At 39.8% G+C, this 27,895-nt stretch overlaps 1 protein-coding gene across 1 annotated transcript; it reads left to right on the forward strand.

Moving 5' to 3' along the window:
• Nucleotides 1-2,651: 2,651 nt before the first annotated feature.
• On the forward strand, nucleotides 2,652-20,177 carry CNDP1 (carnosine dipeptidase 1). The gene is made up of 12 exons (XM_005242955.3): nucleotides 2,652-2,934; nucleotides 7,822-7,943; nucleotides 8,754-8,897; nucleotides 10,496-10,658; nucleotides 11,755-11,843; nucleotides 13,855-14,055; nucleotides 15,488-15,572; nucleotides 16,148-16,308; nucleotides 17,736-17,900; nucleotides 18,093-18,234; nucleotides 18,640-18,787; nucleotides 19,632-20,177. Exons 2-12 carry the CDS (start codon nucleotides 7,866-7,868, stop codon nucleotides 19,738-19,740), a joined length of 1,485 nt encoding a protein of 494 aa, XP_005243012.2. The 5' UTR covers nucleotides 2,652-2,934; nucleotides 7,822-7,865; the 3' UTR covers nucleotides 19,741-20,177.
• The last annotated feature ends 7,718 nt before the right edge of the window (nucleotides 20,178-27,895 follow it).

Here is a 27,895-nt window from a genome sequence, read left to right on the forward strand (position 1 = left end):
AGTTATCAGGTGGATAAAAACCTCACCTGCACGGAGACCATTAATCACCCTGAAGGGAATGCTACTAAAATTTGGCTTAACAAAGCTGTCTGAAGGGTATCAAGATGGGAATACATGCTTAGAGAATTGCATACAGAGAGCTCATGGAATTAGCCACTAGCCTGTGAGAAACCTTTGTGTTACTGCTCTTCCTTTACAGAGTATCTAATGTTTGTGGCCCTGCTTCTGGAAAGTGCTGAGTATCATTGCCCCAGAGGACAGTCTGTAACCACCAGCCCTTGTGAAGCACCATGTGATCTCTTGGCTGGGTGAGGGGGGTCTTTTCTAAATCAGTCTCCTTCTACTGACACATCCAGGTGTGATTACTGATGCTCAGGTAACTAGTTATTAATTCAGGGTCTTGGGGGTCTTTACCTTTCTACCAGAGCAATCTCCACCATCTGACAGGTTCTCACAGCAGGAAATGTTGCTCAACTTGTGGGTCCAGGTTTTGGCATCAGCTATGATTATCTTGGAAGATGATGGCTGGGAAATAATTTCTGAACTGCAGTGTGAAGTGGGAGGAGGTGGAAGGGCTTGTCGCTGTGGCTGCACAGAGGGTAGAAGTAGGAATCCTTGTAGGGGAGAGATATTTCTGCAATTGTGTGAAGGGGCTTCTCCATACAACCTAAGTTATATGAAGGCAGTGTATTGAGAAATGACAGTGAGCTGCAATAATAACCAGGTACCACTGATTATGACGTTATGGTATCTTTCCTGTTTTCCTGCAACAGACCTTCAAGAAATGAAAACAGCCAGCTTGAACTAGAGGTAACTGCTTTTAGTGACAGGTGGTGTTGAAAACCATCATGTCATTTATCTGTCAATGAAACATGGCTCTTAACAGCATATTTCTTATATATTTGCTTGCTTAAAATTAATACTGTACTTCCTTAAGATACCTTTTTAATTAAGGTAAAAATTAAGACAGCAATTAAGGACTGTTAATTCTGCTGAAGTGCCAATGACATTAAGTTACTCCTGTTTGTACCATTACTTTGTAACCAACTGAGCATGCTGCCCTCATGTAGTAATAGAAACACAAAGTAGGAGACCATGTCTGCACTGGATAGCTTACATTTTCAAAGGACAAGAGAAACAGAGATATTGGTGCTTTTTTTCTTTATCCTATTGTTTTAGTTCTGCTCTTATTTTCCTGTAATTAATCTGTTTCCTTCTGCTTAAAACTTACTGTATTCCAAAGCAGAGTTGTCTATGCCAGCACTCAGCCAAACTATTCAAGCTGGTTCTTTAATTTCTTGTAGTTACTAAGCTACCATCAAAGAGTGTTGTTTTTGGTGTTTGTTTTTTTTTTTTAATTAAGGAGATAAAGCTGCCTGCATTTAATAAACCTAAACAATGTTGGCAATGTTTATGATACTCCATAAATGGAGTAATGACCATAAAAAAATAAAACTCTTACACTGTGGACTCTAAACCTTGTTCCAAGTTATAGGTTATAAAATAAGGAGCAATTAGTAATGAAATAATAAGCTACAAAGTAATAATTGCTCTTTTTTCTCCACAATGGTATATTTCTCAGTAGTATAAAGCGATAAATAAGCAAATAGTTGAACAACTAAATTTAGTAGACCTGTTTCTAATCTCACTTGTACTATTTTCATTCAGGAGTAACTCAAATGTGAAACGTTTAAAGTTAGGATAAAGGAAGGTAGGATTCACCTAAAAATAGAATTGTTTTAACTAAAGGGAAATATTTGATCCCCTCCCCCCCACTTTTGCATTTTATTTGCAAAGGAGTTTTTATATATTAATCAAATGAAGAACAAGTACTTAAAAGAAGAAAATGTAAGGCTCTGAGACAGGACCTTGACCTCCCTTTGAAGTCTGATGCTTGTTACTGAATCTGATCATGTGAATAGTGGTTCTTTCAAAATGGACAGTGGACCATAAGGATATGAACTTGTATGCAAACACGAGCACCTAAAATTTACTACAGATCAGAGGCCTTCTGGAATGGAAGAACTGGCAGCAAGAAGATAGTGAGCCTATCTGCGTCCCAGTGAGTACAACACACTTAGCTGTGGATGTCAAATGCCAACCCAGCAATTTAGAATATGGTAAATATTCTTAATGTATACTCTAATTTTCTTTTTGGTGCTCACTGCATTTTAAGGGCGTTACGAACCAGATTAGTAGCTCAGCCTTACGTGCTAGTGCACGTAGCTTGGTACTTAGCTGTACCTCCCACAGTTCTTTCCTATTAACATTTTGGCTATGAAAAAAGCAAAAGACAGTACAGCTGTCTTTTATAAAAAGAAGGATCTTTTTATACCAGTGTTTGTCTGATTGCAAATGCAATCAGTCAAAAAAAAGCAGTCAAAAAAAGCAGTCAAGTGCCAAAAATTTTCTTAGTCAAATAGTGAGTGGATTACTTCTCAGTGAGCACAGCATGAAATACTACTTCCTACTTTCTGGGAGAAATTATTTTCCTTAATAGAAATGTATTTTTTCTTTTCCAGTTTTCAAATCAAAGCAACAAAAGCCACCTCTTTTCTCTAGGTCCTCCAAAATATTGTCGTAAAGCAGCAACACTTATCAGCAATGCTGAAGTACTTTCAGATGTTGGGATTCCTGCTAGGATCCAGGACTTCCAGGGAGAAAAGGAGAAGGAAAAGGACATGGGAAAATTCCTCATTGCTTGATGTGGTAGTGATTTGGATATCCTGCTTGGATTATTATACGATACAGAAACAGACTTAAGCATCTAAACCAAAAGTTAATCTGTAACTCAAAAGTCACCCTTAATAACTGCAGGATGTATCAGTGAACTGAGATAAAATGTCCCTGTTCAGCAGGTGGAAGAGGAGATCTCTCCAGTTCAAGCTTTCATCACGGGCCATAAAGGTAGCTGCAAAACAAGAGCACAAATAGGTAAGAACTTTATTTTTTAATATCATTTGTGTTACAGCAAAGCAAAACTGACAGACAGGGTCTTACTTTTTCCTCTAAGGGGTTGGCTTGAGCAAGGCCAGGGCTAGTCATTGCCATTCTCTGAAACGTCCTTAAGGCAGCTTATATTGCAACACTTTTTAAGAGCTGGTTGCTGGAAACAGCACTGGGCATTGCAGCGTCACCTGCCAGCAAGTGCCAGATCTCACCCGTGCTTTCCACCAAAGGTTCTTGTTGCTGTCACACCATTCATTGCATTTGATGCCATTTCTTTAATCGTCTCCAAATGCACCCAGGCTCTGTGAGTGGGTGCTCATCCCCCGGCAGGTGTCTGGATCTCTGCAGCTCCTGGGCATTGCGACAGTGGCTGCGCATGGTCAGGGCTGTGCTCAAGAACTGCCACGTGAAAAATCATTGTCCTCCTCCTCCAAGTGTCTCACCTAGTCAGCTGGAGAGGCCGCTTCCACCAAAGGTGGGCCACTTATCAATAGAGGTTGTTCAAGAGAGTTAAACCATCCCCCTGTTATCTGAGTCACCTTCTCTGTTGGCAATTGCTTAGCGGGAATGTTCCTTTCAATGGACCCACAGTAGTTTTGGTAAATTAGCTCCTACTGCCATATGCATCTTTATCTCCTCTCATGTCAAGTGTTCTTTGTTTATTTGAAAACTAGGCGACCTCTGACTGTGTTTTCCTCTGGGTTGGTTGCAAAACGTTCAATCTTCATTGGCATCACCCCCCACACCCCCTCCAATGCTGCATCTCAGTGAGAAAAACATGTGACGCATGCACCTCAGAAACAGTGAGGAGAGCAGAAAAACATTCAGGAGCTGCTTCTGAAATGTTTGTAAGTTTAGTTGATATTTTATCAGGGAGTCATCCTAGTTAAAGAATCAGCTTGGACTGCTCATTAAATCACCACCTAGGAACACTACGTTTTCTTTTAACAGTACTTTACGGGATGGGAGGAAGTGAGACACAAAATGTTCTTACTACTAAGGAACTAAGGAAGAGAAACTGCATGACTGTCATGCATTATTTCTAAAAATAGTCATACTACAATTTGCTTTAAAGCAGCAACTTCTCTTTAAAATGAGATCAAATAAACTACACTTGAAATTGAACACTGAAGTCTTTGTTTGATATTCCCCCCTCCTCCCCGCCCCTTGGCTTTATCATCCTTTCAAATAATTTTTCACCTCCTCGTAACACCGAGCTATTTTAGCCTTGCCTGAAACCTTTCCACTGCTTTATTAAACTGACTCCCTTTTCTACACAAGCTTTCCCAGTCGTGATCCAAATGCTTCTGAGCAGCATTGTCTGTATATTAGTAGTGCAATAACATGAAGTTCTGTCTGCTACTCCTCCACCTCAAGTACCACACATCATAGCTGCTACCTAATTTCTTGTTTGAATTACTGGAAATTGGTGCAATCTGCAGATCTGCAGGACTGTGTAAGTCTCTCCTTGTGTTCATTTTCCCAACTTTGCCACTGTTCATGCTTACTTTTGTTTGCGAATGCAACTATTTTTGCGATATTCTATAAACTTTTCCTGAAGTCTGTCTCTGTTTTGAAAACATCACACAATTATCTCAAGTATTTCTAGGATGTTTTGCTTGTTTGAATGCAGATTTTGCTTTTTTTCCTTCACAGCATTTTAGTTTCCTCGTTTCATTTTCTTGAACCATTAAAAGCTAATGAAACATGACTTGAAGATGTACGTCTCTTGTCTGCATCTTTCCAGGTCATTTGTGCGTAATGCAGATAAAAAGAGGAAGATACCATCACGGCAGCACACCTCCCCTGTATAGGCAGCCCTTTTGTGATTCTGACCTTCATGTAATACTAAAAGATATGTGTTCCTTCAAGTCACCATAAGGTGCTAGCTAAATATATACTCATTCTTTTTAGAGTGAAAATGCATAGAAATCAGTGACATTGAAAGTTCTGTTCAGAAAGAGGGAAAATCATATATGATGGAGGCACTGATAGTGACCCATTGCATGAGCGTGGTTACTCTAGCAGCCATGTTTGTGACTGTGTTACGACCCTCCTTGCTCAAGCGTGGCATAGCCCAAAGGTATTTTTTTTTAAGTACTGAACACAGAGAAGCCTGTCTGGTTTTCTATGGTAAGGTTAAATGAGGGCACATTCAGCAGCCTCTGTTGCAAGTATTTTCCAAATTAAGGTTTGGAAATGGTAAGGTAGAAAGAATGAGTGAAGCATGTGTGAAACTGAGGCACCTAGCAGGCTTCATGGTAAATGAACGTACAGTCCTAAAGTCTCTCTAAATGAACATCTGATTAAGATCCTCATATGCTGGGATTTCTCAACCTGTCTGTTGGCAATGCCCATGGCAAGACTAGAATTTATCCCACTTTTAAATGAATGACCATGCTGTACAATGCCTGCTCCTATCACTTTCTTCTGGAGGTGTAGCGCCTTGCGCTTTTTTGGAGCCCCTCACAAATGTACCCACTGGGCCTCCTGTCCTCTCCTCAGCCTGTGTGGGAACCAGCTCCCCTCTGTGATACCCAGCGTGGAGGGGGAAGACACTATGCCTGTAGGCCAGTGTGAAGGTAAACCTGGCTCTCCTGAGACCCACTGCTGGCTGAAGTGACACCGAGCAACATCATCCCAGCAGAGCCATTGCCTGGTCCCCCAAAAGCACACAGCCACAAAAAAAAAAGAGAAGAAAACAACATAAATGGCCACCATGTTTGGCTTTTACCTAATACTGATCATCTCCTTGTACCTTGGGCCCCTTTCGGACATGACCTGCAGTGTCTCAGCACAGGTGCCCTCCTGTGTCTGCACAAGCACTGCCCCAGCAAGTGCAAGTGTCTCATCTGTGTCAGGAAACTCTGTTCACTGGGGACAGGTACCACCACTCCAGCCCAGGACTCCCAGTCTTGCCTGCCCAGTGCAGCCTGGGAGGCCCTCCTGACCATGTCTGCGGTTGCACTCCTACGTGCTATGTAAAATGGACTTTGGTTGCCAAATATTCACAGCCACTTGCAGAGTCCAAGGCTGGAAGGAATAGCCAGACTGGGGATTTTAAGTTTGGGGTGTGCATTGCCAAAGTCCTGTTCTGAAGCCTCACCTGCTGAAGCTCTGTCCAAAGACGACTATAACCCAAGCTACCAAACCCCGAACCCTCATACTCTACCACAGCTTTGTTGCTAAATCCCAGAAGCTGCTTTGTCTCTTCTGAAACCTCCTGAATTTTTTTCATGCTCTCTTCAAAAATTCCTATAATAATCCTTTTTGGTTTAGGCCAAATTGCTACTGCTGTGACTGGTGATGTGAATATTTGAAGGTGATGATTGATTAGATCCACCTCTTGGAGGCAGAGTTTACCTTTTCATGGAGAAAATAATGTGAGGAGAAAATGGTACTTTGATCATCACTTAAGGCTTTTTCCCAGCAAGTATTAGCATTTTAATAATATTCCTACATTTATATAATATGCTTATATTTAATCTCTCCATCCTCCAATTCTCACCCAAATTTGGATTTTCTTGTCTCAGTTAACAAGTCATCTCCATAGCAGTGCTCTGCAGCTTCGCTGTCCTGCAAAATTGACATTTGGTCGCTTCCAGTGTCAACAGATGTCAGGAACTGGACACTGGGGATCACATGAGTGTCACAGGCTTTCTCAAAGCTTTACTTCAGAGAGTGACCTGTGTCACAGGCAATGTAGATGCGACCCTGTTTCTAAGGGAAGGTTGGAAAATGGGGCCCATTCTTCATACAGCCAGGGTCTTCAGCTGAAATGAACAATGTTTCCCTCCTCTTATTCATCATGCTTGGGTTTTCAATCTTTCTCCTCTGTCAGAGAAACGTAATTGAAATTATTAATATTACCATAGCCTATCACCTTAGCTATGCATTAAAGTTAAGGAATTATGGATGGACCTGCAAATGCACATTTTGTTATCAGTATAAAATATTTTCAGAATTGAAGTGTTGGGGTTTGACCTTGGAGTCCACCCTGTCACACAGCCTGATACAGCAGGTATGCTGAATGTAGCCCAGCCAAGTATTTAGACATCCAAGTATTACTCTGCTAACACCAATTCAAAAGACTGCAGCAAGAACTTCAAGGAAACAGGAAGGGAAAACTGAAGGAAGGAAGATACACACTTTTAAAAATCTTATGGTTTTAAAATCTTCTCTTATCTTGTAAAAAAAAAGATGTCAGAGAGGTTTGCAGGTACTAAATGACTTCTGCATTTATGAGGTGTTTCAGTATTGACACTGTTCTTATTCAGCCACAAAAGCTACCTGTTGTCCAATACTCTCCGATGTCAGAATTGTTCTCCCTTGTTCACGTAAAATACGCAAAGTGTGTCAGTGAATCCATTTTTGTCCTTCCTTCTGGGACCGAAGAAAAAGAACAAGTCCCCTGGGCTGTTGGTGTGTGTTAGTGTTTGCAAGTCTTCCCCTGGGGTTCAGGAAAGAACAGGGAACCCCCCTAGTTCCCAGAACATACAATTTGAGGTTTGTACATTGCAAATTGATGCAATGAATGTTTCTTCAGAAAATGCTTCCCCAATTAAACGCTTGCTTACATATTTCTGCTTTATATGTAAATTAAACACTTCGATTTACATATAAAGCAGAAATTGTAAAGCTGCTCACTCTTTGGTCATTTTTCCCACTTTTTGTCTTTCAGAAACTGGACTGTAATTGATTAAAGGTTTTATGTGATAAAATAATTCAGGTATACTTTCTCCTGGCTTGAAGAACTTAAATGAGACTTAAACCGGCTCAGCACTTTGCAATTGTCTGTGCTTTCTAGCACTGAGAAGTAAGTTCATGTTGCAGGATGTCTCTAACTTGTTGAATGTTATCCTTAACTTTCAGATAGATGCTATCTCAGCCCTGTGTTACTCTTTCCTAAGCCAGTAATGTCCTCCTCAACCTCCTCAGCACTGGAGACTGAGATCTTCCAGTACATTGATGTACATCAAAGTGATTTCATCAAGGTAGGAACTGTACTGCAGTGAAATGACGAGTTCAGAACTGGTGCCCCGTAGGCCTGTGCTCTACGTGCCAGAGTGTTTGCCACTATGGTGACAAGCAGGGTTCCAGGCCTGGCATCAGATGTGCCACCTGCTTGACAAAGCAAGGCTGCAAGGGGACAGTCTGTACTCGGGACCTGTTAGGTAGAAGAGGGATTAGCATGGACTGTCACAAGCTAAGTGGCTGGGATCCTTTGTGTGCAGAGTGGTTCCACTGAGCCAAAACGTACCTGCATGGGAGAAGCAAGCCAGATAGGATGCTCTCTCACTTGCTTTACATCACAATGGATTTTTGCTGGTTTGCTCTTGATGAGGAGAGGAGTCTTGGTCCCATGCTGGTTTGTGCTTTTGTTTTTGTCAGTTCCATGTGAAAAGGCAGAAACATAATTAGTCCAGTCAGTATCAGTTATGCTTTAAATCTATGAGCACTTCTGAATCCTCCTGAGGATCACCAAGGTAATTCATACATAATGCAATTTCTGTAGTGCAGACTGGTCAGCATCTAGCCTACCTCCACTTCCATCAGATTTTAGATCCATGGGTGACAGCACGAATGCCTAAGTGTGGGCACCCTCCCTGTTCAGAAAATCAGTACTCTCAACCCTGGGGACTCATCTAAGCAATTGCTCTCAATTCCAAAGCCTCAAGTATCTGTGACATTGCTGTGGTGGGGTAGAAATGAAATCAGCTTCCATTGTGACACTTCTCCTGTTCAAGGGCCAAACACCACAGCAACCCGGGTGATTTAGTTGCGCTTCTTTCCTTCCTGCACAGGATCTTAAGGAATGGGTGGCTGTGAAAAGCGACTCTGTTCAACCAGTTCTGAGGAAAGAAGTAATACGAATGATGGCGTTGGCAGCAGACAGACTCGCTGCGCTGGGAGCCACTGTTAATTTAGTAAGCCTGGGATCACATCAGGTGCTTGTCTGATTCTTGCATGTAAAACATCATATTTGCATATGTGGTCTACCTATTACATTCAGTACTATGCATGTGCATATATTTTTGATAGCTAGATAACAATTTATCAGTAGTCCCATAGCTATGTGATACCTGCTGAAATCAGTCCTTCCTCAGACTGTCTGAGAACAGACTTTGGAGACCACACAGACAATCCAAATGCAAATAGACGTTCTCTGCATAGCAGGGACAGTTTGGTGCTTTTAACTGGAGGGAAGCAGTATGCAAAAGTGAAAGGCCTGAGTTTTTTACCAGGGCTTGTTTTTACATTCTTTTGAGTAATGAAGCATGATAGTTAATGCATCATTCATCACCAAAACCTCAATATGAGGGAGGTAGCTTTTACAATGTTGCCAGACAGAAAGGACTAGCTATCTTGAGCGTCCAATTTGGTTTTGGGACCTTCTGACAAAAAGTTCCAAGCCATTTTCTTAATGATAGTTGGAAAGCAACATGGAAGAGTTAATATCTGAGAAAATTTTGTTTCTAATTTACTTACCTTACTGTAGCCGGGGGCTCTTTCCTGCCCTGGGATGTTAGATTTCTATTCTAACAGGAATTCAAAGGTTCATTAATAATGATTCCCTTTTCCTTCTGAGGCTTCTGGGAAGGATTGTGAGAGCCTTAGCACAAGAACCCTGCAGCACAGCAACACTTTAGTATTTCAGGTTATGTCACTTAATAGTTGTAATGAATGCATTTAAAAATAAAGACACAGCATGCACTTGGCATGCAGTTATGATTGCCAAAATATATAGCAACAGTCTCTGTCGATGACAGTGGGGAATGGATTACCTGTGGTTGGAGCAGAGACCAGAGATACTTTGCTCTGCCTAGGGCTAAAGTATTGTTTCACAACATGGGTTTTCCTTTGATCACCTGGCAAGAAGCAGCTGCACTTTTGGGTTGCAACAGGGCAATGCAGACCGCTATTACTAGTGCATGCAATGGAGAATACACATTCCTTTACTACCAATTTTTCTTTCCCGTGAGACATCCAGCCTCTCTTAGCCACTGTTCTGCACAGTGGTACATTACAGGATTTGTTCAGAGCTTTAACCTGTTTTCAAAACAGTCCGAAATAGCTGCTGCTGCTTCTCCTGCCAGCTAAAATTATTTTATTTCTGTGTTTGAGGTTACGGACCTCCTGCCATCTGTCTGTGGAGAAATTAAACCCCAAATTAGTTTGTGTGGCTTTTGACTATTTCAGTGTCACAACATATGCTTTTATCACTACAGCATACAGTCAGCTTCATCCTTTCCAGTGCTGGGAAGAAAGAGTTTAGTAATGAGGGTGTTTATGACAGTAAAATGTTGGAAGAGCTCTGTAAAGTTCCCGAAGAACCTAAACAAGTGGGGAGAAAAATCTTAATTTCTCTGGGTATGTTAGAGCTGGATTCAAAGTCAGATTTTGCACCTGATCAAATCAGAGCCAGCTAAGTATGTAGAACTACTTTCAATACTGAGAATTCCTGGGTTTTTTTTTTATAACATTTATAAGTTTTCAAAGGTTTGTTTTTATTTAGTTGCCTTTTTTTTTTTACATTTGTCCACAGTTGCCTGATGGCCAGGACCTCCCACTGCCTCCTGTGATTCTTGGGGAACTGGGGAAGGATCCACAAAACCCCACTGTATGTTTCTATGGTCACACGGATGTGCAGCCTGCCAAAAAGGAAGATGGCTGGAAAACTGACCCTTACACATTGACTGAAATTGATGGTATGTACCTGGTCATGAGTTCTGTACCATTATTTGAATAGATGACTGAGATTCTGAGTGGAAGCAGGCTCCCTGTATATATAACTAAATCATGAGGACTCCTCCCATGGAAATCTATGGCACAAATCCAGCACTTTGACAGTGCTGTGACTAGTGAGACCCATCAGTGATTGCCTAATATTCGGTGTGGAACAGCCACGTGAATTTAATGCTGCTTTATTCAACAGATAATCCTTTCCTGCTTTAAAATTCTTCTTGGGTTGTTGCATGAACCATTATCCACCCTAGCACTTCCTGTTCTCGCTTTATGATCCTTTAGTACCTCCACTTACCTCCACCTGCCGTGCTGCAGCTAAGGAGCATTTTTGGTGGAAGAACTTGAGGCGGCTTCTTAATGTAACCATCCTTCCACTACAGCCAGCTGAGCATGAAAAGCTCCATTCACTGAAGGAACAAAAACGATGGGTGGAGGGTCAGCAGATGAGTAAGACCCCAAGAACCCAGAAATACTGATTCCTAGACCTGCGCTATAACCATTAAGTTGTCCTTTTCCATCGGCTGGGACTGGTTCCAAACACTCTTACTGGGGTAACTCTTCCACCTCCCATGGGGACTGCCACCAAAATTTAGCATTGTACATGAGAATGAAATCTGCCCCTGTATATAACTGTACAGTTGAACGCTTGGAAAAAAAAAAAAAAAGTTACGTACCTAGACTTGTAGCTTCATGCTTCTACTGTGGTATTTATCTGTGGGGTTTTTGCTGCTTGTTACCTGGGCTGGCTGATGTGTGCAGCAGCTGCATACTGTGCAAACTCTTCAGGCATCTCTGGTGTGAACAAACAGCTCATAAGAACAAAACTGAAGCTCAGAAATCAGCCTGTAGTAGATGTATGCTACAATATGATGCATATAAAAGGAAAGACAGAAAAAAAAGTGTACCAGTACATTGGGAAACACCCATCACCTTATTGAAAAAGAGGTCAATGAAATCCTGGCTCTTGACACTTTAGTTGACACACTACTACAGCTTCTGCGGCAAGTGATGACAGAAGTTTCAAAGATGACTTAAAAACTTTCCTCTTTTCTTTTTAAGGAAATCTCTATGGACGTGGAGCAACAGATAATAAAGGACCTGTCCTAGCCTGGATAAATGCAGTGGAAACGTTTAGAGCCTTGAAATTAGTATGTATCAATGAGGACTTTAGTAGTAGTAGTAGTAGTAGTAGTAGTAGTAGTAGTAGTAGTAGTAGTAATAGGATTACCATTACTATTTTTACTATTCTTATTATTATTGTATTTCTGGAGGGATGCATTTACATTCCTGTGAGTTAAATGATCGTCTCAGTCCCAATAGACTACATACATTTTGAAATATTAGCTTATTTCTAATGCTTTATCCTGGGCACTGGTCCCACTCCAATAAGAATCTGTCCTTGAGCACTTCTATTTTGAACAGTCTGTATGCAGTATAAATATGGTATAGCAGCCATTGCCCTGCAGAGGAAGACACACTGGGGGAAGCATTCAATATATATTAGAAGTATATATAATTATATATATTAAACAGCTTTGAACCTCTATTCTCTTGAGAGCTTTTAAAATGATGAAGTAACATACATCACAGATTAGCCATGAAGACTCATCTCTGCTGTTACATTCTGCTGATCTTTGGTTTTGTATTCCTACAAGTTACCTTCAATTTATGTGTGTTATGTATGAGAATAAGTATCTTAAAATGGTCATATGTAGTGGGCTGTCCCTTAAACAACATATTAGATGTATCAAACCAAATGCTTTGAATGGGTGCATTAACCAAGTACAAATATCCTCACTCAACATATCTCCGTGTCAAACCTTGCCTAAGTTACTGTAATGACCAACACAGTTATCTTCAAATCAGTCTGCATATTTGCTAGTTTTGGACTAGTAGTATAAGTGAACATATAGTCTAAGTTTATAACTTGGTTAGCAAGCAGCCTTTAAAGTGAATTTGCAAAACATTTTTGTTAGATTGATAAGAAACAGTTTTGTGCCTCTTTTATTACATTATGGCACAAACTGAGCATTAAATCTTGACTTCTAAAGTCCTTTTGCAGCCTTCAGGAAAACTGATGTTTTCCTTCAATCAATAGTACTAACTGACCTCAGTGTCTCTTAAGTGCTAGAAACACACACGTTATTTGCCAACAGATTAGCTGTTGTAACTGGATATGGTCATGCTGCTGTCTTTCTGCATCTTTCCAGTTTTTCAAATCACTAATAGCTATTTTGGCACTTTAACAAGCAAGCAAATAGAAATCTTTGTCATTTGAAGCCTTTCCCTAGAAAACAGCACATACCACCAAACAATATTCATGAGCAGTTTGTTTCTAAATTTTTTGCGGTCACCTGATGAACAACTGGTGAACTCATCCATAATGCAGGTTCACTTAATTCTACACATTTGTTCTTGCATTTAATCTGAGCATTGAATCAAAAGAGAAAACATCTTAAAAACCTGTAATGAGAAAATGAATTGGAATGGAAAACCAAGCTCAAAGTTATTTCTCCTATGGGATATGTCAGCATTTCTAACTTGCACTATTATTCCACAATAAAAGTTCTCTTAATTACCCTTGGAAATACATCCTTACGAACTAGCAGGCAAATGAATTCATGAGTGCTAAAAGGACAGTTACAGTAGAATCACCAGCAGCACTTTTACCACCATGTGAGTAACTCTGGTGATAGATAACACGTTGGGAAAAGCCACAGCAGTGGACCTCTGCTGGCAGCTCCCGCATGGGCACTAACAGTGGATATATGAGAGGCAGGAAATTTTCTGTGAAGATGCAACTGTTATTACACAGTTAGAATTTCTAAAGCAATTAGAATATTTAGTAGCACTGAGAGAAAGCCCATTCAATGAGACAGTCCAGCAAGTTTTCTGAAAACACAAAGACAGAAAAAAGATATCACTTATTCTCTTTCAAAAATTATAAGTAGATAAAAACATGAGGAAAACCAAGTTTTTCTTGGAAACTCTATGTGCCTGTTTATCATTTCCCTTTCTACTGAAGCAAGACATATATGCTACAGCCTTCTTTTCTTAACATAATGTGTACTGCAAGCCAGCCTGCTTCTGATTTTAAAGATTCTGTTTTATTTTTGAAAATGCTTGTTCCTTACTCAGACTTCTCTAATGTTCATTTAGGCCATGCCAGTGAATTTCAAGTTTGTAATTGAAGGCATGGAAGAAGCAGGGTCCTTGGGGCTAGAAAAGTTACTTGAAGAAGAAAACCAGCGCTTTTTCTCTGATGTTGATTATATTGTGATTTCTGACAACCTCTGGCTCAGCAACAAGAAGCCTGCCCTTACGTATGGGAGTCGGGGAAATGCCTGCTTCTTTGTGGAGGTAAAAGACACAAGGTTCATTTGAACTGGGCCCCTGACCAGAGAGCAATGATGTACCTGTAACCAAATCTACATCTATATGCAGAGAAAGACTGAGAGCAAGCTCAATATTTACAAATACAGAGCCTTCTTCCTTATCCTTTTTGGCTTGTAGAGATTTTGTTCCTCATTTCGGTTCAATTAGCCTTATTTACCTTCATTAACTTCTCTTCAGTCATCTTTTCTCCACTTACCCCTCTCCTCTTGATTCCTTTCCTATCCCATTACTCTTCTGCCACTCTCCCAGTCTTTTCTTACTGCACCCTCCGCACATCAGCTCCGTTCCCTTGGAGCATCATCTCTGTACCCCGCAACTCGCTCACTCCAAACCCATTTCTTCTGCTGCTCTGCCATTTTGCAGCAGATACTGCTTTTAGTACAATGTATCTGCCTAAAGGGACAAAATTTAGTTGGATCCCTGGGTTTAAAAGCCACAGAAAGTATTTGTAACCATTGGCAGAAGCAAGTAACAGTGCACTGTAGTATATTTAGCAGGCAACATGAGCTACTGTGAAATGAAGAGCAGAAATTTCTCATCTGGAAACTTCCTGATGAAGCATAAAAGGAATTCAGAGAAGATTAAAGAACTCAAACTAAACAAAAAAAAAAATCTGCATTAACCTTTATGTCTGAAAAAGAATGAAGTTTGTTTTTAAACAAAAGAGCCTCGTCAGCCTTGATTCAATTCTTCTAAGTCTTGGTTAAGAAAAATGATGCTATTAAAACATCAAAAATTATCTCTGCCTGCTACCAGACAGTTGGCTGTAACGAGGTTTTGAGAAGAATAAACAAGTCTGTTGCAGGAAAATAGTTCATGATAAACCTGAGTATGAAAATGTGTCTGGAAAAAGAACCCATTTCATAAACCAAATGCCTCTATTCTAAAGCCATATGATTCAAGACACCTCTAAATTCTTATTTATTGCAACCTGGAATTAAGGTTGGACAAGTATTTCCTCAATGCAAATCAAGTAAGGTTCTTTCTTGGTTTTGTTATGAAGGTTTTGCATTAAATAAAAAAGATAGAGAACTTGAAGAATTTATTCTGCCATGTTAGAAACAGTAATATGCAAGTGTTTCACTTACAATGTATTTAATCTTACTGAAGCAAAAGAGGGAACGGAGGTGGAGAGGGGCCCTTGCCCTGAAATGCCTCTAAGTGCTATAGACAGCTGAATTTCTCTCTAGTGGTTAACAACAGAGCCCTGTCTTCTTTTTACCAAAGCAGATTGTTCCTGACACAAAGTTTTCCATTTTGTGAGTAGAAACAAATAATAATTTTCTGTTCATTTGTGGCCTCATTTAAAAAACTGAAGCCACCAGTTGCTGTGGAAGAGAAATACTGGCAGAAGAATAAAGGGAGTGTTTATGTGTAACCAGTGGTTTTGGTACAGGTTGAATGTGGTGGGAAGGACCTTCACTCTGGAACTTTTGGAGGCATCATTCATGAGCCGCTGACGGACCTGATAGCTCTGCTGGGTAATAACACACATCATTGCTCAGGAGTAACTGGGGAGCAAGGGCTAGCAATCAGCCTAACAAAGATCAGTGCCATGTTTAATTGACCAGACTAAGGCAAGTCTAATTAAAGCAAGATTCCCATGTTTCCAAATCTCAGCACAGCTATGGTGGTAGCAACTGAGGAGAGGGCATGTCCCCAGTAAGGTCAGGGCCTCAGACATGTGCCTGTTAAGCTGATGTCAGTGATGTGTCAATCAAGGACATGTGAGGATTGCTGGCAACTTGAATACATACACGCGTAGTGAAATCTGACTTTTTAACGCAGAGTTGTATCTCAGTAGGATGATGTTTTGATGTCAGTAGCTGGGCTGACACACCACACATTACACACAAACAGCAGCTCAATGGTTTTCTTAATAAATATGAAAATACATCAGGTTAGGTGCCACAACTTGATGGATGCAAACAGTCGTTAGTAGTTAGTTGTTAGGCTTACTTGTTCAGTAGAGTGAGGTAGAAGGGAAAAGGTGGTGTGATTGCCAGGTGAAAGAAATAGGTCCCACTTGTACTGATGCATCTGTCTTATTTTGTAGACAGCCTTGTGGATCCCACAGGTCATATTCAGATCCCTGGAATCTACGACAGTGTTGCTGCCCTGACAGAGGAGGAGAGGAAGTTATATGAATCGATTGCATTTGATCTAGAGGAACATAAAAATAATAGTGGTGTGAAAAAATTCCTCTATGGCACCAAGGTAACATAAAATGTGTATAAATGGTCAGCAGAAAGAATTTAAATCACCCATTTGCAGCATTTATGTATAAAGCCAAACTGAAAGATATTTTCAGTTAATGGCAAACTCAAAATAAAAAAAATGAGCACAGAGCATTAAAAGGTAAATAAAATTAATTTGCTGAAAATGTAAGCTACTTTATCTGGGGAAAGTAACCCACAATACGAATAATCAATGAAAAAAAGAATAATGCAAAACTAACAGTACTGCTCCCCCGTCCTTGCACTACCCCTTCTCTTCCCCCATGCCTAACCAGCCAAACCAAATAAGCATTACAACCCCTGCATACAGGTTACATAGCAGGAAAGAAGTTGTATTCAGCGCTGGAAAATGGAAGGCAGCTTTAGGCAGATGTGTTTCAGGTGTTTTTTATTTCTTTCATTCAGGTTTTGATGTTTGTTGAGTATGCCAAAAAAAGCAGCCAAAACTATTAAGCCTCTCTTTGCCATCATTTAAAAAATATATCCTCAATAAAAAAAAGCAGGTAAGGGCTGGCTCCAAACGATCTCTCTGCACAAGAGTGGCAGCTGGGAGAAAGGAAAGGAGTAATTTCTTTTTTCTATCACTAACGTAATTATACTGGTATAGGCTCTAACATGGATGCTTTTATTTCCATGAAAAAGCTTCCAAATTAGCCTAAGCTTGACTGTAATAATCAGTAATAACAGAAGCATAATGTAACTACACTATATAAGTTTTGATGCTTTACCTTTATGAAGATGAAATTGTGCACATTTTATGTGTACATAAAGCTCTAGTCTCGTAAAACTGGAGTAGAAGGAGCAGCGTCCTGGGGTTCTGCATGAAGACCAGTTTATATTTTTCTCCTTTCTCCCTCAGAATAAACGTTTTATTTTTTTATTTCTTCTCTCTCTTTTTTTTTTTTGCCCTTCTTTTCCAGAAAAACAGATCAACTTGGTTACTGAATATAATCTTATCTATTCTATTATTTTATGCTCATTAGTATAATTTCTTCCCTTGTATCACCTGGGAGGGCTCTGGCTGAACTGGTCACAAGTTTCTCCTGTGAGAAGTTCCAACCGATGGTCAGATCAGAAATTGTTCTGATTTTACTTTGCAATAGAAAAATATACTTCCAAGGCACTTTTAAACAATGCTTCACTTTTCCTGTTGTGCGTGAAAAGCTGTTCTCATCCAAATGCTTCTAAAGGTAAACAAATGTTGACTGAAAGAAGTAGTACTTTTTAAAATGCAGAGATATACACATGAGTTTAATTTTCAAATCAAACATCTTAAAAATACAGAGGTCTCCAAATTCAAATTTTAGGATGGAAAAAGCTTGTTTCTTCACATCAATTTATGTCAATTGTGAATGGCTCCAGTGTCATCCCTTATATTTTCAGTGTTTGGGTGTTTGTTTTTTTAAGGAAGAAATACTTCTACACCTGTGGCGTTACCCTTCTCTCTCTATTCATGGGATTGAAGGAGCTTTTCATGAACCAGGAATTAAAACAGTCATTCCAGCAAAAGTCGTTGGCAAATTCTCAATCCGTCAGGTCCCTCACATGGACCTTTCGGTTGTGAAAAAACAGGTAAGAGGTAAACCTTTTCTTTGGCCTCTACTGTGTAAACTAAATCCCTCTTAGCACCTCACAAATTTACACCTGAAGTAGTAAACTGCATGTTTCTAGCATTTATTTGTTCCTGAGAGCAGAAGTGGGAATGTGGGTGTAAGCTTGAGCTGCAAGATGAATGCTTCTGACTGCAAAGTGCTTCCCCCACAGGTGGTGGAGCACTTGGAGAGTGTCTTTTCCAAAAGGAACAGTCCAAACAAACTGACAGTGTCCATGCCTTTGGGTGCAAAGCCCTGGTTCGCTGATGTTAATGATCCACTATATAAAGCAGCAAGGAGGGCAATTAAAACAGGTAAGTTCGTTCTTTTTTTCAGTTCTCAATGTGTCTGCAAGTGTGCAGGGGAATTATGCTCATCCACAGAGCAAAACGGATTTCCTAGTTCAGCGCTACAGCCACTTACTACTGTGAATCTCATGGTTTTTGATAGAACAACTCAGCCACATCTTCTTCCATACCTTGTTGAATTGGGGTATACTTCATAAGAGGAGCCTGAAGACCTGATTTAGTTTCTTTGTGTACTGCTGTGAAGCCAGAGGTTTGTAGAGTGCAGCTGATTCATGAAATCAATTGGCTATGCATTCAAAACATTTTCTACTCAGAAGCTCTTAATATAGGCTACCTGCTCAAATACATGGTAGCAGAAGAATGCGTGTTTATTTCACATAATAATAAATTAATTCTTCCTATGTATTTCAGTTTTTGGAGAAGATCCAGATTATATTCGGGATGGCTCAACAGTTCCCATTGCCAGAATGTTTCAGAGTATAACACAGAAAAGTGTGATAATGTTTCCGATTGGAGCAGCTGATGATGGGGAGCACTCTCAGAATGAGAAAATAAGCAGGTTTCTTTTATTTGTCCATTTGCTCTATAAAAGAAGCGGGGAGAAGTCCCTTGGTACCCACAAATAACTATGGCCAGATGGGAAGCTTTGCTCTGCACTGGACAGTCCTAAACAACTGTGTCCGGAAAACCTGGGGCCCAGCAGAGAGCAAAATTCCCAATCTACCACATACTGCTGTACACTTTTCATGGAGTGTCAATTCAGTCTTTAAATATGTCACACTGGTAATTTTCATTTTACTGCCAATGAAATTTGCCTCTGGTCTGAAAGACAAAGATGTAGATGGGCACCCTTCTGTCACAGCATCCATTTTGAAGTATGCCAGTCAGGGGTATGCAGGCTAATGGTTAAGTAAAAATTTTGATGGTTTTCAGTATAAATGGATATAAAGGTACATTTATATTACCGGGACCAAAAGTAGTGCAATTATATCAAAATCAGCTTAAACTTGCCACTTGTGTTCATATTTTGAGGTGCCATGGCAAGACAGCGTTCAATGTGTTGCCCAAACATCTTGTGCAGGTTCTGAGCCAGCTCATGCTGAGCTCAAGGAACTGAAGAATCCTACAATAATTGTCAAGTTATTTTTGTTTCCCCTCAGCATAGCCTCAGACCTTATGGATACAGACAACAGTAACTGGGCGATGTAACACTGGGAAAAGTTTTCCCACTGAACCTTCAGAGGAATGCCAATTGAAAGATGTCCAGAATTTCTGTGCACTGGGTCCTTTTTTGGGGGTGACCAATCTTTCAAATTCCTCTGAAGAGTCTGAAAACTTTACTGGACCATGCTGCTAATTTGAAGAGCAGAACAGCCTGACAGGGTTTCTTTTCTTCTTCACAGACACAACTACATTGAAGGAACCAAAGTGTTTGCAGCCTTTTTCCTGGAGATATCAAAGCTACATCGGCACTTACATGAAACATCCAACGTGGAGACTAACAACTGGTAGACCATCACAAGAAAATCAACAAAGCACTTTTTTATTCTTGAGCCTTCTAACTTCCTGATCTGGAAAAACATATAAATAACATATCTAGTGGGTCTGAATTGGTGAGAAAAATAAATAACATGCTTTTACTTGGCATGCTACTAAATAGCATGCATTTGTGATACAGTTAATCAAGTGATCTTATTCCTAATGCTACAAAATAGGGTTTGGGGTAATTCATTCTTGCTGAGTGGAGTATGTTCCATTTTCCTTTTTAAAATTAAAGGCAAAGGGAATTTTTACATTTATTTTATTAAAATTACTTTACTTCTGTTTTGTAGTATCACCATGTCCATGCTGCCTAGCTCATATTCAGTTTCTGAATATGAGCAATACACAATACTGTCATTTCCTCCTAACAATATACAAAATCTCATTATGTAACTGTTTGAAGAAAGATCCACTACCAAGTTAATCTCTTTCCACTCCTTTACAGAAGCTGTAAATAGGAAATGCAATACAATTAGCTTGATGAATTTGATGGGAAGACTTGCCTATGAACATCTATTTATGGGAATAATCACTGAGATAATAGAACTGCAACAGTAAATAAACATTTCCAGGTCTGGATTCTGCCTTTCCCCCTCATTTAATCCAATTTTCCTCTTATTGCACTGTGAGTGCACTTTCAAAAATCACTATATAAAGTTTTTTTCATGTACCTTTCTTTTTGTACAATAGAAAAAGGCCTTTGTAAACATCTGTTCTGGCCAAAATTTGTCATCAGAAGGGTGTTTTACCACCCAATTATCATCTGGTTGTTTTTAATTCCTTTTAAAGCATCAGTTTACATTGATAATTAAGTCAAAGGCAAATGATAATTTTGAAATGAAAACAATAGTTGAGACCTCTGTTTGCTGTTTAGGCAAGACACCCAGCACAAATCACACAATATATATACCTTATTTAATTTCATTTTTTTTTACTATAACATGTAGTTAATTCCCACACAACCAAAAGAACTGAACCAGATTTAAATAAAAACTTAGTAGTGTATCCTAAACCAAATGACATTAAATTACAAAAAGTAATTGTTATCTTTCCTTTCTCTACTGCTACCTGCCTGCATAAACCTGGAAGAATAAAGATGATTAAGGAGTCTATAGGCAGGAATATTGTATCACAGATAGCTTGTATGAACAGCTGATGTGGAAAGCTGTCAGGATAAAAGCCTTAGCTGAATTAAAAAACATAAATAAATAAGCTTCTGCTTTTTAGTAGCTCCTCTGAAAATCCTAGGAACTTCACATGAAAGTAGCTGGCCTTTTAAGAGGTCTGGGAATAGTAATAATCTGGGATTCTTAGGTTTCAAATTGGGTTTGCAACAAACACCCATTTTCAGACTTGCCCAGGGCTGTGAGGCTCACTGAGTAAGGATGCTGGTTGCTGTTGTGGTTTAACCCCGGCCAGCAACCAAGCCCCATGTGGCCACCTGCTTGCTCCCCCCACAGCGGGATGGAGGAGTGGATCAGAAGAGTAAAAGTAAGAAAACTCGTGGGCTGAAATAAAGACAGTTTAGTAAGCAAAGCAAAAGCTGTGCACACAAGCAAAGCAAAACAAGGAATTTGTCCACCACTTCCCATTGGCAGGCAGGTGTTCAGCCATCTCCAAACAGCATAAAGCCAAATGTCCCTCTCCTCCTTCTTCTTCCATCTTACATCCTCAGAATGATGTCCCATGGTATGGAATATCCCTTTGGCTAGCTCAGGTCAGCTGTCCTGGCTGTGTCCCCTCCCAATTTCCCGTGCCCCCCCAGCCCTCTGGCTGGCAGGGCCCAAGAAACCGAAAAGTCCTTGACTTAGTATAAACATCACGCAGCAACAGCCAAACCCATCAGTGTGCTATCAACATTGCTCTCACACCAAATCCAAAACACAGCGCTGCACCAACTACTATGAAGAAAATTAACTCTGTCCCAGCTGAAATGAGAACAGCTGCTGATGGCATTCCAGGGGAAAAGGAGGATCCAGATCAGTCTCTTACTGGTGTTGGCTCTGCAGACTTGCATAAGCTGCAGTGTAGCTTTTGGCACCTGTGTCAAGAGAGAAGACTCCAAGACAAGGACCAAGCCTTCAAGGTCAGAAGACTCTGGTTTCCGCATCACCAACTTGCTTGACAGGTCCTCTGCAGTCTGTCATCTCCCTTCACCCATTTCTACCATTTAGGACTCAGCATGGTAAGGAACGCTACAGGGATGAGCACTCCAGCGCCTGCGCAGGACTTGGGGCAGATTAGTCCATGATTAAAAGCTATCATTCAATTAAGGTAAATGACTGAATTTTGCTGAAGTGTTTGAAGACATACAATTGACATAAACCATTATTGGCAATCTCCTGTTTTGCAGTGGCTTTACAAAGTGACTTCAACCATCACTGAAAGAAACAGCTACTCAAAAATATGACACCTGGCAGAAGAGAGCAGTAGAAAGCTTCGTGAGATGGTGAAGGTGGCAGAATTCCTCATGAAGGGGGTATGGAGGCTGTGTTTCTAGGAACATAACTGCTCTGATTATCCCTATAATCCATGCTGTCTAGGTTCTACAACATTAAAAAGTGCAACTCAGTGTGGGCTTATGCTATACACAATTTTTTCTCTTGTTCTTTGGAACACCGAATGGAATATGGTCAACAAAGACAGTATCATTTTCTAAGTACAAGCACTGTCAGAGCAGTGCACTGAAATAGGGTTCTGCTCTGAAATAGCCACTTACTGTCAAGTTAAAACCATGTGTGTGAAGCAGTGTGATCAATGAATTATGCAGAACATCTTCACATCTCCTTCAGTTCCAGAAGAGAGTAACAGCAGAAAACTTCAATTTCAGATTCTCATGACCATGAAAGCAAGCACTAGGGAAGTGACTACCACCCACAGGCATACCCAGAGCTACCCTTTCGCTTTTAGATGAAGACAGGGCATCTACCAGACACCCTGCCTTTTCCATTTTTTATGTACAGCATCTTAACAGGCTTTTGGGAAAAAAAAAAAAAAAAAAGAAAAAAAAAAGGTGTGCATTTTTCTAAGGTCTGTACTGTTACACACCATTTCTAGCAATGTCACTTATTGGTTGTGTTAACAGCTTATTTGTTGCCACAGTAAATTAGAGATAACTCTAAAATAATAGTGTTAGAAACAGGATTAAAGTTTGCTTCTATCTGTTAGCCTTATTTGAGATATGCCATATCCCATGTCAGAGCATATTAGATCTTCTCAAATCCTAAGCAACTGCAGAAACCTTATGTGCACTTTGAGTGTGGTATGTATATATATAAGTATACCTACGAGATCTAATCCTGACATTGTTATTAAAAAAAATTTCTTTTTCATACGGATTCAGGTTTTTGTTATGAAGAGTTGAAAAATGGCGTTTGGTTTTGGCCAATTTATGTGCAAAACTACAAATGCTACAATATGTTTATTATCAGTTTACACTGAAAAGGGACACCAAAAAGAGGTGACTTTTCAGTGTCAATTGGAAGGGTTAAACTTTATTCTAAACTAATTTTTACACTGTGATAAATGTCTATTGTCAGTTTGTGTTTACTTCAGGGTGCTTCTTCACAGTGAAACCCAAAGTACTGTTTGTTTCACATATCGTATTCTGCATAATCATACAAGAGGATTCTTTGCTGATTAAACCTACCCAGGTAGTAAGAAAACAACTTCATGGGGATGTCTAACAGCAAAATCTATACCTGTGAAAGCTTGATTCAGATATCAAGACTTGGATGCTTAATGTCACTGGGGATGTCCTAACAGCACCTGAGAAATATGCCTCAAGGATGGCGTACCCAGCTCAAGCCCTATACAAACACTGCCAGTGGAGTGGCAGCTGGCCAAATGCAGCAGCCCAGAGCACCTCGAACAGCACTAGGTGCCTATACCTAGCAGTTCAAGGTCTGCCTGCCTCCCTGGTGCATTGTCCCAGGTCTTCCCTCCTGTAGGCTGCACATCCATGTTGTGGGGAATCAAATGCTCAAGGGTGGGATCCTATTTTCCTACTGATTATTAATGTGAAAGAAGAAATCAGACCATTGTAATTTTTGTTTAAAATCGGTGGGCTTAAGTCTGAAAGTTTCTTTTTTACATTAGATAAATACAGTTTTTCATCCTTAAGTAACACCTCAGAAGACTAAAAAATGTGGCAGTCAGCTGAAATCATGGAGAATGAGTAAAACAATAAGATGCTGACAATAGGACCTGAAAGCATAGACAGATGAGCAGCCTCCTGAGACTAAGAGCTAATCAGGTCACCACCTGCTTAGCTTGTGAAAGTGGAAGATTGGACTTACTCATGTAGTTACGGTTTTCCTTTTTGGTAACATTACTCTCCAAGAAGCTTGACTTTGACTCCTGCTAATTATTCCTCTCAGAATACGGCATTTAGCTTGTTTGGCAAAATGTTATAAAATGCCTTGCTAGTTAAGGATGTCCATAGTCCGTTTTTGGACAGGGAGCATTGCGCAACTGTGCCTTTACCAGTGACACAGGAGCTTGTGCCACAGTAGCTGGTGTCAGCGAGAAGCTACAGTCCCCTTGTTTCTGCTGGAAACTTCCACCTGCAAGTAACACGTATAGTTAAAATAGTGATGCATGGTAAAAGTCCTGAACACAATCTTCTCATTTCGTAGATGTTGTTTAGTGTCCCTGGCTCATCTCCATGTTGCTCATTGCTAGGGTGTGAGGGGGTGCCTGTGTGTGCAAAACTCGCATATGGGTAAGTGTATGTAACTGTGCCCTTGTCCTCACCTACCTCCAGGGTCTGTCCCCTCTGCTAACCAAAACGCTCACTGCCAGCTATTTTCCACCACAGGATTTTCTAAGATCCTAAAAAAACATTTGTGGTTTCTCACCCCTTCTCACTCCTTTTCACTTGCTTTCTCCAATACATCCTTTTTTAGAAGACTCCTCCTTTAGAAAGATACTGTCACTGAAATTGGTCAGAACTGCAGATGTTACCATAGTTTTGGTGCAAGTTACTTTCTTACAGGGAAAAATTGTGGTTCTTTGCCAATACTTATTGCCCCGAGGTGAAGCTTAATTGATTTTCAATTGATAATTGATTAATTGAATTGATATAACTAGTATCATAGAATATTTAGAGTTGGAAGGGACCCATATGGATCATCAAGTCCAAATCCTTACACATCCATGTATGTCTGTATTTTGAGCTGCAGGTCCTTAAAGAGGTAAATCATTAGATAAATATTTTAAACAGAAAGATATCAATATAAAAGTATGAACAGTTCTTTGTTAATTTTTGTCTGCTTAGCTCTACTGCCAAATATTTCAGTGATCTTCTTGATTGCATTGTTTGAAAACATGTCTGAAGAATGTCTTCACATTACAGGTCATTTTGACAAATATGTAGTAAATGTTTTTCCTGTAATACTGCTGTATTAAATTGCATAAAAATAGAGCAGAAAATTAAAACTGACTTGCTAACAATGCAATGTGGTGGTATACAGTTTTGCCAGCTCTTTACAGACTTTTTTTCAGCTGAGGTATGAGATTGCACCATGTGTGAATCTTCTTTCTCAAGTAACTTAGAAGTCATTAGGGTATCTCCACTACTGCCTAAGGAGGTAAGCGAAAGAGCCACTGACTTGTAACGGGGCCTTCCAGTCCTGCCTGAGGATCAGCAGTTCCTGCAAAGCTTTTCAGCTGATTCTGCAGCCCACATGGAATGAGTTGTTTGAGATGGAGGATGGTGGAGGCGGTTCCTAGTTTATCTGCTCTCACAGAGTTTTAAAAATTGCAAATACTACTTGAAAGCATGCTTGCATTTTGTTATATAATTCCTCTTAGGTTCTTCGCATGAAACTTGCCATGTTCACTTACTCCTCAAGGCAGGAATGACAACTGTGCTGCTTTGTGGACTTAAATTAAATAGTAAACCAAATTAAAAAGTAAAAGTGCTTGCAAAAACATAACAGGGCATTGAATTTAGATTCTATTTGCTAAGAAACTGTACCCTTGGGAGGGGGGGAAAACCCAAACAACACCTTGCTTCAGCTTCAAAGTACACACTGTACAAGGTGCATCCTGACAGCAAAGAAAAAGGGTCATGTTCCTTAACCAATGAGCATCGAGAACTTCAGTGTATAACTATGAAATTCTTCCCATAAAGTTGACAGTTTACACGTTCTTATTTCAGTGGATGTAGCTGTGACAGGACTTGGATGCATGTGCCAGGTGGATAAGCTGCTGACTTAGTGAAGATGAAAAATAAGGACTAAATCTGTATTTCATGCAGAGTGATTTTCTTTGCAAGTTCTTTTCTGATTTGGTATGATACGACATTAAATCGTAAAGTTAATGTATTGATGACTAATGTACCAGATGATGTTTATATTTGAGTTATATGTCTTTCACGAACTTGTTTTATTTGTGAGAGATTCATTATACAGTGGCACAGCTGTAAATACTGGCAAGCTGGACATCTTCACAGATAACAGATAATAGAGGGTAATAAATGAATCTCTCTCATTCTACTGCAATGAATTACCTTTTTACTGAAAAAACACAGTACAACAAAACCAAATCCTTGGAGTTTTGTCATTGTCAGCCTCCAGACTGGCTTGCATATAGCTGTAGTTAAAAGAAATCAGACATTTTGTACATATGTGTGAATAATACTGGTGTTGCTACCTGTCTCAGGATCATTTCAGTGGTCTCTTCTTGTGAAATAACATGAAGAGCCTGCCATTTGCATGTTTCCCATTCTTTAGATGCACTTACAATTTTCTTTAATTTTTTAAATTATCTTTTGATATCTGTAAGAATAATTCAAAGATCATGTTAGCCGTGGTTTTTGTTTGTTGTTTTTTGGGGTTTTTTTGTGGAGCTGAAGGGGACATTTTTCCCTCTGAACTTAGAACTGAAATTGTAATTTGTATAACAGAAACTGGAAAATATTTCTGTTCATGACACATAGGCTTTCTGGTGTGAGGAAACAAGTGATAGCAGAGCTCTCATACAAATTTCATGTAAGTTTGTATCACTCTTTTCACATTTACAGAAATTCAAGTGTTGGTAGTGCTTTACTTGTCTTCTGTGCATTATTGCCTTCCTGACAAGACACCAAATTCTGTACACAGGGTTAACCACCATTTTGGCAGCAACCCTGACATTCCCGTGACTGCTTCAAATGATAGTTTCACTTAGTCACAGTGGAAGGACCAATAAGGTCTGGCAAGTACATCCTTTCTCAAGACGTTTTTTGGAGGTTCTGGATACTGAAAGTTATATATAGACCAGTTTTTATTGAAAAACAGTGGAATGAAAGAAAATATATTTTAAACAAACACACAAAACCATGGTGAAGAGATGTTGTGCCAGCTTCATTACTGGTGAAATGCTAGCAATGACAGTCTGTAGTGCCTTTGCCAAGTTGCCACTATAAAGTGCAGACACTTGTTGGGCCCAGGAAAGATAAACTGATCTTTCCCTGCAGTTCTTTCTAGGTAGTGGTCTATCTTTAAATGGGATTTTCATAACAGAACAGCCTGAAGACTTAAAATACACAGTCCACGGGTCAAAAATCCAGTTGTCTGATTCAAGTAACCTCAGTATTTGGCAACAAGGAAAAAAAAAGAAGAAAAGATGAGATCTGATTTATTGGTACACTTTGATGTTTTTATGTAGAAAACCGTATGCACAGAAACATAAGTGATGTCACTCATTTGCATGTTTTGCATTGTGTACACAAAACATTTTAATTGTTTGTGCTTGTATACAATTGCTTTATATGGCCTTTTATTACTATTTATTTTGGGGATATTGACTACTGTGATACTGAGTAGATAGCCAGTTGACTACTGATCTGGACTTTTACATCTCAGTTGTTACACACTTCTCTTACCATTTCTCAGCTATACTGCTACTTGGCTTTAGAGAAACATAACTCAAGTTTATTCAGTACCTGATTAAAATCATGTCTGACTCCTCAAGCGCCTCTGTGAAGATACCTCTGAGTGCACATGTAGATATTCATGGCTCCTGTGCTTCTGTATTGCAGGCTTCAGGGATTTGTTGTGTGGCCATTTGCAGGATCAGCACTTCAAAGATAAATACACACCACTGGTAACTTCTTAAGTTGTCAGTCCAAGCCTCATAA

The sequence above is a fragment of the Falco peregrinus genome, chromosome 3, assembly GCF_023634155.1.
Source record: "Falco peregrinus isolate bFalPer1 chromosome 3, bFalPer1.pri, whole genome shotgun sequence".
NCBI classification, from domain to species: Eukaryota; Metazoa; Chordata; class Aves; order Falconiformes; family Falconidae; genus Falco; species Falco peregrinus.

Excerpts from the sequence above, each read along its gene's own strand:
- CNDP1 (XM_005242955.3), top strand. The coding sequence starts at position 7,866 with ATGTCCTCCTCAACCTCCTCAGCACTGGAGACTGAGATCTTCCAGTAC. Across the intron at positions 18,235-18,639 it reads AAGGAGGGCAATTAAAACAG|TTTTTGGAGAAGATCCAGAT; the intron begins GTAAGTTCGTTC and ends TATGTATTTCAG. Across the intron at positions 18,788-19,631 it reads CAGAATGAGAAAATAAGCAG|ACACAACTACATTGAAGGAA; the intron begins GTTTCTTTTATT and ends TCTTCTTCACAG.